The sequence below is a fragment of the Eulemur rufifrons genome, chromosome 10 (genome assembly GCF_041146395.1).
Source record: "Eulemur rufifrons isolate Redbay chromosome 10, OSU_ERuf_1, whole genome shotgun sequence".
Classification (NCBI taxonomy): domain Eukaryota; kingdom Metazoa; phylum Chordata; class Mammalia; order Primates; family Lemuridae; genus Eulemur; species Eulemur rufifrons.
This window is the reverse complement of record NC_090992.1, coordinates 31467352-31477931: the sequence shown is the minus strand read 5'-3', so window position 1 is coordinate 31477931 and position 10580 is coordinate 31467352. Positions and strand designations below refer to the sequence as shown.

The following is a 10580-nucleotide window of genomic DNA, read 5'->3' as shown; positions in this document are numbered from 1 at the left end:
CAATTTTAACCTATTTGTGTCTTTATACTTAAGTGTGTTTCTTCTAGGCAGCATATAGTCTATGTAGCCATAGAGGGCAAAATTGGGATTTGGTTCATTTTTTCTTATGCCTCTTTTGCATGTCTTAGGTTTAGAAAAGCCTTTGGACCCAGAAATCACCAAGAGCTTCTCCAAAATAGGACAGATGTGTGCTCAAGCTACCTGAAGGAAGCAGGAAGTGGGAAGAGAGTTTCAGATCGGCTGCTTCGAGGAATGAAGAACTGCTGGGTGTGTCCACCGAGCTGACTGACTTTCTCAGGGTCAGTGGTCATCTCAGTCTGTTTTTTCTTTATCTACTTCACAAAGCCATCAAAATAACTGTTATTTTACTATTGTTCAATTTAAACAAATGTGGGTTGCTTTTATATATCTCATCTTCTTGAATAGGTTGTGGGTCCTGGGTTGTGGCACCTCCGTAATGTTAGCTTTATAAAACCTTACAAGGGCCCAGTTTTCTGTCAGTTCTAAAACAGGAAACTTCCTGAGTCCTTCATCTAATATATTTTCTGTCTGTCTGGCCAAAGTCCCAAATTTGTTGATTTGTTCTTTCATTCATTCAAATGTTTTATAAGCCTGCTAGCTCAGAGTTACTGTATCACATTCAGCGATGGTTACACTGATGAACACGGAGCTGGAGAGACTCCTACTTAATTAATACAAGAGTGTGGTTAGCACTGTAATGGAGGTACAAAATGCCATGGGACACAGAGGGTGTAGTGTTTCATTTGGGCTAAGGGAGATTGGTTAGTGCTTGGTAGAAAAGGTAGTATTTTAACTGGGTTTAAAAAATGATTAGGGGCCGGACGTGGTGGCTCACACCTGTTACCCTACCACTTTGGGTGGCTGAAGCAGGAGGATTGCTTGAGGCCAGGCGTCCTGAGACTAGCCTGAGCAACATAGGGAGACCTGGTCTCTACAGAAAATAGAAAAATTAGCTGGGTGTGGTGGTACCTGCCTGTAGTCCTAGCTCTGTGGGAGGCTGAGGCAGGAGGATTGCTTGAGCCCAGGAGTTTGAGGTTGCAGTGGGCGATGATGATGCCACTGTACCACTGCACTCTAGCCCTGGCAACAGAGTGAGACCATATCTCCAAAAAAAAAAGGGGTGGAGGGATCTTAACAGGGAGAGAGGTGGATGGCCATTCTGAGAAAAGGAAAAAAAAAAAACAAAACAGCTTGTGCAAAGGCACTAATTTGTGAATTATTTGGTATACAAGTTACACTCTACTCCTTTGAGAACCCGGTTCTTTTTCTTCTTCTTTTACTCCTGTTATGAGACTTATTTTCTGTTGTTGTCCTTTGTCTCTTTTTGATTATTTTAACCTTTGTTTTCCTATAGTTTCTCGTGGTAGTTCTTAGGGTGTTAGTTCTATAGCTTAGGAACCAGAGGTGTAGGACCACCTGTATATCCTCCAAGGGAGGTACAGGGCAACATTATTTCTCTCTTCAGCCTGAATTTTCAGAATGTGTACTTAGAATAGTAAATTCTCTTTGCATGAACGTGGGCCCTGCCCACAGGGCAGATGACTCCATACTAGGACACAATGGAATAGACCAAAACCTTCTATAGCCTTCTGACGACACTTGCCCCATCAACCCTCCCCATGCTCTTGACATTTGTTAAGCTTCCATACCCTCTTATCAGCTTCTCTCTCCTCTTTCCTGCCAAGCAAGGGAGCTCTGTTCAAAGACCCAAATGCATTCTGCCCTAGTTTCTTTATATTGCCAAAAACATTTATCTATACTCTTTGCCTACTTTTTCTTTCTTTTTATCCTCAACGTTTAGCTTTTTGTTTAAAAAGGGACTGAAAAAAATGTTTAAATAAATGGACCATCTTCCTTGTTTCACGGACTGGGAGGTAGGGGTGAAGGTTTGAGACTGGATTCTATTTTGCAATATCCCCGAGAGGTGAAAAACTTGGGAAAAAGACCACTGGTAGCATATGGAAAGGAGATAGGCTGCTCTGATATGTTTTCTGGAGGAAAAACTGCAGGGGGAGCCAGCAGATACGGAGAAGAATCCTTAATGGTTTATACTCTTGGGAAGTCCTGTACCCAACCCATTATTTGCTTTGGTTTAGCTGTTTATGGTCTGGTTTTGGTCTTTTTGTTTCCTGACCAAGACAAATGAGGCTGAATTAAGGAAAATGGATATAGGATACCTACCCCCCCCCCCCCCCGACTGAATTGCTCTTAACACTCCTGAATGACAAGTAGAACTGTTAGTATATGTGAGCCCTGAGAATTACTTTATTGGTTAACACTGGTATTTTCTCTCGGGTAGGAAGCTGAGCCATCTATCTCCAGAAATGTCTTCAGAAAGTGAAGAGCAACATGACCTTTCACCCAGGGACTCTGCTGAAGGAAATGACAATCCTTCATCTGGGATCCATCTGGAGCCTCAAAAGGAATCAAGTACTGACTTAAAACAATTTGAAACCAATGATCAATGCAGACCTTATTCTAGGATCCACATAGAGCGTCAAGAGAAAGCAAATACTAACTTCAAGGAGTTTGTCATCACAAAGCTGCAGAAGAATTGCCAGTGCAGCCCAACCAAAGCCAAAAATACAGTTGTTGGTTTCTTTCCTGTTTTTCAGTGGCTCCCAAAATACAATCTAAAGAAAAATATTTTAGGGGATTTGATGTCTGGCTTGATTGTGGGCATCTTATTGGTGCCCCAGTCCATTGCTTATTCCCTGTTAGCTGGCCAAGAGCCTATCTATGGTCTGTACACATCTTTTTTTGCTAGCATCATTTATTTCCTATTGGGTACCTCGCGTCACATCTCCGTGGGCATTTTTGGAGTACTGTGCCTTATGATTGGTGAGGTAGTTGACCGAGAAGTACACAAAGCTGGCTATGACACTGCCCGTATTGCGCCTTCTTTAGGAGTGTTTTCAAATGGGAGCACATTATTAAATCAGACATCAGATACGATATGTGACAAAAGTTGCTATGCAATTACAGTTGGCAGCACTGTAACCTTTATGGCTGGAGTTTATCAGGTAAGAAACAATGGAATAATTGGTTGTTTCTGGAAAAGTAATCACTATGCATGAAATCTCCTATCTATCTGTAAGGGATCTTAGGGATCATAGTAATTAAAGCTATCATTTATTGAGTGCTCAGGATACATGAAGGGTAAGCCAAAATTTAAACCCTCATCTGACTCCAAAAGTAAGATAAGGCTGGTTCTCTGGACCTCAGACCACTTAGTACAACTCCTTGATTTTACATGTCAGAAAACCTTGGCTTTGCTTGAAATTATTTGTGGTTGGTTATTGGCAGAGTTGGCAAGAGGATAACATAATGGGAGTTGGGAGAGGAGGAATGCAAGAGTTTTTTAAATTATAAATGCCCTCTACCTTCCTTTAGAATCACTGCTTTAGTGAGTGACTCTTACTAAAGATAGTAGTTCTCTTGGATTATTGGGGAGGGAGGGAAAAAGTTGAGGACTACAAATGTCATATCATCAGCAAGGAGAAAGGATTAGAAATGAAATTTTTGTTGGGTCTTTTATAGAACCCACTAATCTGCCATTATCATTATGCCTCTGCCTTTTGGCATCCAGGAGTCAGTGCCAGCATTAAACTGCTTTTCTATCACAGGCATTTGGAACCAACATGGGAAGGAGAAGAGCAGCTCACATTATTTGGTGTTTGGATGAGATGGGGAGGGAGAGTGAAGGTGTTATGCAGATGAGTTGTACTTCTCATAGTCTGTTTTTGCTTTTTTGTTAGTATTCCTCACCAGGAAGGAGGAAGGTATAATAGCATTCTCAGAAATTACTGGGAAGAGGAAAAAATAAAAAATTTGTGTCTTTGAGGATGTAGAATTGTTATTAATATGGGAGGTGGTATGGTATAAGCACATATATACTGGATGTAAACAGTATGAGGTTAGATTAAAGTGAGTTCTATTTTGAATGACATTTTTGTTAGAAGAAAAAAAAAAAAAGCCTAAGAATCAAAATCAAATGAAAGAAGATAAGTGACAATCAAATAAAACAAAAAAACTAAAAAATACAAAAATGAGGAAAGGATAAAAGACAAAAGTAAAAAAAGAAATAAGGGAGTTCTACAATAATTTTTAAAGTGTGATTCTATTTTGATGTGAATCTAATTTTTTGTTTTTCCAGTTAAAACTTCATTCTTAGAGTAATGATTTATAATTTAAAGAAAATACATAGTTTCTTAATTAGAAGAATTTTTCCAATTTGAAGTTTTCTGGTGGATCCTTGAGAACTTTTTTTCTTTTTGAAAGATGTCTGAACATTATTCAAGGTATGAGAAGGTAGAAATCCTGAGTTCCTGTCTCACCTGGGCTAGCAAGTAACAGCGTGATCTTGGGCAAGTTGCTGAGCCCTTTAAACATCAGTTTCCTTTCTTTGTTAATTGAGAAGATTGACGTACGATTGTGTTTGTTCTAGTTCTGACATTCTGTGATGCTCTGATGGTATGTCTCCATGTAGGAAACATCAGGGTAATATGAAATTTAGAAGTCCTTTTCCATTTGTATTTAATACTTTTTTTTTTTTAGACAGAGTGTCGCTTTGTTGCCCTGGCTAGAATGAGTGCTGTGGCGTCAGCCTAGCTCACAGCAACCTCAAACTCCTGGGCTTAAGCAATCCTACTGCCTCAGCCTCCCGAGTAGCTGGGACTACAGGCATGCGCCACCATGCCCAGCTAATTTTTTCTATATAGATTTTTAGTTGGCCATATAATTTCTTTCTATTTTTAGTAGAGATGGGGTCTCGCTCTTGCTCAGGCTGGTCTTGAACTCCTGACCTCAAGCGATCCACCCGCCTCGGCCTCCCAGAGTGCTAGGATTACAGGCGTGAGCCACCGCGCCCGGCCTGTATTTAATACTTGTATGTCCTTTCTTCCAGGTAGCGATGGGCTTCTTTCAAGTGGGCTTTGTTTCTGTCTACCTCTCCGATGCCTTGCTGAGTGGATTTGTCACTGGTGCCTCCTTCACCATTCTTACGTCTCAGGCCAAGTATCTCCTTGGGCTCAGCCTCCCTCGGAGTAATGGCGTGGGCTCACTCATCACTACCTGGATACATATCTTCAAGAACATTCATAAGACCAATCTCTGTGATCTCATCACCAGCCTCTTGTGCCTTTTGGTACTTGTGCCAACCAAAGAACTCAATGAGCACTTCAAGTCCAAGCTTAAGGCACCGATTCCCATCGAACTGATTGTCGTTGTGGCAGCCACATTAGCCTCTCATTTTGGAAAACTAAATGAGAATTATAATTCCAGTGTTGCTGGACATATTCCCACTGGGTTCATGCCACCCAAAGCACCAGACTGGAAACTAATTCCTAACGTAGCTATAGATGCTATAGCTATTTCTGTCATTGGTTTTGCCATCACTGTATCACTTTCAGAGATGTTTGCCAAGAAACATGGTTATACAGTCAGAGCGAATCAGGAAATGTATGCGATTGGCTTTTGCAATATCATCCCTTCCTTCTTCCACTGTTTTACTACCAGCGCAGCTCTTGCAAAGACATTGGTCAAAGAATCAACAGGCTGTCAAACTCAGCTTTCTGGTGTGGTCACAGCCCTGGTTCTTTTATTGGTCCTCCTGGTAATAGCTCCTTTATTCTATTCCCTTCAGAAAAGTGTCCTTGGTGTGATCACGATTATAAATCTCCGGGGAGCCCTTCGTAAGTTTAGGGATCTGCCTAAGATGTGGAGGGTTAGCAGAATGGATACGGTTATCTGGTTTGTTACCATGCTGTCCTCTGCACTGCTAAGTACTGAATTAGGCCTGCTGGTTGGGGTTTGTTTTTCCATGTTTTCTGTCATCCTCCGCACTCAGAAGCCAAAGAATTCATTGCTTGGCTTGGTGGAAGAATCTGAAATCTTTGAATCTACGTCTGCTTACAAGAACCTTCAGACTAAGCAAGGCATCAAGATTTTCCGCTTTGTAGCCCCTCTTTACTACATAAACAAAGAATGCTTTAAATCTGCTTTATACAAAAAAACTGTCAACCCTGTTTTAATAAAGGCAGCTCAGAGAAAGGCAGCAAAGAGAAAGATAAAAGAGGAAACAGTGACTCTGAGTGGACTTCAGGATGAAGTTTCAGTGCAACTTTCCCATGCTCCCTTGGAGCTGCATACGATAGTGATCGACTGCAGTGCAATACAGTTTTTAGATACAGCAGGGATCCATACTCTGAAAGAAGTTCGCAGAGATTATAAAGCCATTGGAATCCAGGTTCTGCTGGCTCAGTGTAATCCCTCTGTGAGGGATTCCCTGACCAGGGGAGAATATTGCAGAAAGGAAGAAGAAAACCTTCTCTTCTATAGTGTGTACGAAGCGATGGCTTTTGCAGTAGGATCTCAAAATGAGAAAGGAATATGTGTTCCTAATGGTCTGAGTCTTTCTAGTGATTGAGAAAGTAGAAGGAAGAATAATGTTTAGCTAGTAGGTTAAAATTTCAAAGTGTACAACATTTTCAGCTTCCACTTGCACACTTGAAATTTTAACCTATTGGCTAGACATTGTTCTTCCTTTGAAGCTAATGGCCTTTGCATATACCCAAATGCAGCAGAACTTACAGTCGGACAGAATCAAAAAGAAGAAAATAGTGTGGTTTCAAGCTTTCTTGCAGATAGGAAGTATTCAACTGTAGAGTAGCTCCAAAACTTAATTACCATCCTGATTTAGGGAGCTATGCATTTGGACTCCTCCTTCTCCAAGAGGTAAAGGGGTGAAGTTGGGATTTGCATTAGAAGTGCTTCTTTTACATGACTCTATGGATAGGGAGGGAGGGAAAGGAGGCAGGGAAAGAGTGTGGTCCCTGCTCTTGTACTCACAGGTCAAGAAGCTTTTGGAGCACAAGGTCATACCTAGACAAGTTCGTTCTTATGCTTCTCTGTTCCCAATCTTTGCTGCCCAGATGGCAGTAAGATCTCTGGCTGTTAGTAGGAAAGCACCGTTCCTTTCCTTAAGGCAGGAAACTATGGGCACAGTCTCATCAGGAGTCTAGTGGCTGAGCAGGTTTGTAACATCCTGACAGCAGCCTGACATTGAACAGAACACCTGTTGTAATACATTTGAAGTTTCTAGTCATACCTTTTTGTTTAGGGTAAATAGGTAATCAAAGAGCTCTTCAACATCAGAAAAAACAATGGGAGTCTTCCCTTGTCTTTTCTGTGATCTCTGTCCTTGCTTCTGAGAATTTCTCCACCATTAAGCTCTATTTTAGTTACCCTAGTGTGGTTCCCATGACATCTGTCCTAAATTGGTATTTTTGATTATCAGTGACAATCTTGCCAGTCAGCAGTTTCCTAATAGCATTTTAAATGAGCTTGAGGCAAATTGTCAAGGACAGATTGCAAAAAGGAATGGTTGATGGTTTCCCTTAAGAATTGTTTTACTTTGCAGTGAATTGGGGTTTTTCCCCTCTCCATGGCATTTTAGCAAGGGTCTGCTGGGGATTGGCCTTAGAAGCTGCTTTCTCAAATAGAAGCTGCTGTTCATCTTTACCCTGCAAGAAAAGTTTATTGGAACCAATGGAAAAGCATGCACAGAAGTGATAGAGTGCTTCCAAAAGGATATCAATAATTAATTTGTAGATGTTTTAGTGAAAACAAAGCTGATGCTTACTGCCATATATCCTGTTGATGTACAGTAAATACTGATGATAGTGACAGCTTTTAACTTTTCACACCATCTAAAATTATTATGCAAGAGGATTTAGAAGTGTCACATTCATAAAACCCAAGTTCTATGGGTATATTATTTCTGATAACTGACCTTAGGTTGTGAATTGAGGAATAGCTTCTTTTGAAAAGCAAGGGTATCTTACATGGAAAGCTTGCAGTTCTGTATTTGGACCTTGACAGGTAAGGAGGAAAACACAGGTTCTCCAAAGTTAGGAATAGGAGACTAATCTATGAAACATTGAGCCAAGTCTTTTTTTTTTTTTTTTTTTTTTTTTTTTTTTTGAGACAGGGTCTCACTCTGTCACCCTGGCTAGAGTGCAGTGGCATCATCATAGTTCACTGCAACCTCACATTCCTGGTCTCAAGTGATCCTCCTGCCTCAGCCTCCCAAGTAGCTGGAACTACAGGTGCGTGCCACCACATCCAGCTAATTTTAGTAGAGGCTGGGTCTCAGTCTTGCTCAGGCTGGAGCCAAGTCTTTTAAAACGAACAAAATAATAATTGCAAAAGTGCAAAATCATTTTTAACCTGTTCCTGTACTCTAAACAATTTTAAATATTTATGAGGAGCAAACCCTATGTGTAGGGATCTATGGGAGTAGGATGCTTTTAAACATATTAAATATGTACATGTTTAATATGTATATATATTATATCTATATATAGATATATGTAATTTTTTCTTGTTGGCTCTCTAAACTGCCAGTGTGGCTTTTCTATTGGTAGAGCTCTCCCATTTGTTTACATGGAAAATACCTTTCCATCATCACAACAAAGCAGTTTCTTAGTAGAAAATCCGATTTCTGTCTTTTTTGTGATTGGTATTATGATTAAATATAACAGTATCCTGAATTTTTACATCCTTTTAGAACTTAGGTCTAGAATTTCAGAAATGTTAACTTCTGCTTGTATGTGTGCTTTTTTGTTTGTTTGTTTTTAGCCAATATTTGCCCCCTCTATCCAGCCTTCTGAGTAATAGCAAAATCATAGTATCTTGGTCAGTCATTTGTTTTTAATCCTTTTTGCCCTTCCTCCAAGCCAGGTTTGAGTTGAGACTATTATAAATATCAAATACCCTGAGATAGAGTAATGAGTACATGTTTAAGACAGCATTATAATTCAACCAACACCAGCACAGCAAAAAAATTTCAGTCTAAAGAATTTGGAACATCCCTTAGAAGGATGGAGTAAAAGGATCAGACCTTTACCTGATGCTTCTGTCCATATGTGAATTTAAACAATTCTGGAACTTTACGCATGCATTTAGCAAATTCTTGAATTATGTTCTGGTTTATACTTGTCCCACCCAAACAAGAGATTCTTTTAGTAGCCATTTGTAAAAACATTTACGATTTCACTAGAATTTACAATTGATCCTCTTTGCTTGGAGTGAGGTTGCCTGTACTTTCATTGTTAAAATTTTTCTGATTGCTGATATTGAACATAATCAAACCTGGAACCAAAGCCTAATTCACCACAGAAAACTCATGTTTTCATTTGCTTTCTTGACCAAAGGCTTGAACTTTGTTCATTAGGTGATATTTTAAATGCTGTATTGATACAAAAAATATCTTGCTTACTCTAAACTTTAGAGTGTAAATGAAGCATTTTCTCAGTGCTTATTGGCAAATACACAAAATTCTGAAGATCTTAAAGTGTTAATTGAAACATGGTATGTATACTTTTATTTATTTATTTATTTTTGAGACAGAGTCTCGCTCTGTCACCTGGGCTAGAGTACAGTGGCATCATCATAGCTCACTGCAACCTCCTGGGCTCAAGTGATCCTCCTGCCTCAGCCTCCTGAATAGCTGGGACTACAGGTGCATACCACCACGCCCAGCTAATTTTTCTATTTTTTGTAGAGACGGGGTCTTACTCTTGCTCAGGCTGGTCTCGAACTCCTAGCAATCCTCATACCTCAGGCTCCCACGTGTATACTCTTGATGTCTAAAACTTTTACAACCTTATGTGTTTTTAAATTTGTTACGACCAGGGTAGTAGAGTGTGCCAACACACAGGTAGACTAAGGAAAACATTGTAGAGGAGTGAAGGAAATAGACCATTGAAAAGACTATATCTGACTAGTGGAGGGGGAAAAGAGGGGAACCCAGTTGAATAGGATCCAATCCCTGGTTAGGCCCACACAATTGTAGGGCAATTGGGATTAGGAGCCACACCTCTGAGAACAAGGTCAGAATTGGATTCTCTGTACAAGGGGAGAGTCACAGATTCACCAAAGCTGAAAGAGCTGAGGAGCACATGGTAGTCAGAGTTGTGGCAAAAGACTGGGTTGTCCTTTTCTGGAACATTGTGTCTTCCATCTAAACTGAGTGACTGAGCCAGGCACGGTGGTACGTCTGTAGTCCCAGCTACTCCAGGGGCTCTGGTGGGAAGATCACTTGAGCCCAGGAGTTTGAGTCCAGCCTGGGCAACACAGTGAGACCCCTTCTCTAAAAAAGGAATTGTTAAAAGAATCTAAGTCTAAACTGAGCGACTACAGTACTATCTGTGCCTCTGATGGTAATGAAACTGACAGGTGTCTGACTGATTTTTTTTAAGTAGGACCAAAGAAAAACAAGGTGAGATTTAGTTAGTCTGACTTAGGTTTTAAGCAATAATAGACATTGAATTCAAAATTTGTTGTTAGATCTACATATGGTAAATGGTGAACTTTAAAAACCTATCAGGGTGTTAGATGAGTTCATTAGGCTATTCTAATGCTAATGACTACATTTTAATAAGAACGGTAATTCTTTGCAGGAGTATTCTCTTAGTAATTTGTCATTTAAGAACAGTTGTCAGGGTTTGCCCTGATCTTAATATAAAAGTAAGAAACAGGCTGCAGTGCATTTCTTG

At 40.1% G+C, this 10580-nt stretch overlaps 1 protein-coding gene across 1 annotated transcript; it reads left to right on the top strand.

The window, feature by feature from the left end:
* Positions 1–237: 237 nt before the first annotated feature.
* SLC26A2 (solute carrier family 26 member 2) lies at positions 238–6457 on the top strand. Its single transcript, XM_069484376.1, has 3 exons — positions 238–299; positions 2321–3044; positions 4928–6457. The coding sequence occupies exons 2-3, from the start codon at positions 2346–2348 to the stop codon at positions 6446–6448; spliced, it is 2220 nt and encodes a 739-aa protein (XP_069340477.1). The 5' UTR covers positions 238–299; positions 2321–2345; the 3' UTR covers positions 6449–6457.
* Positions 6458–10580: the final 4123 nt, after the last annotated feature.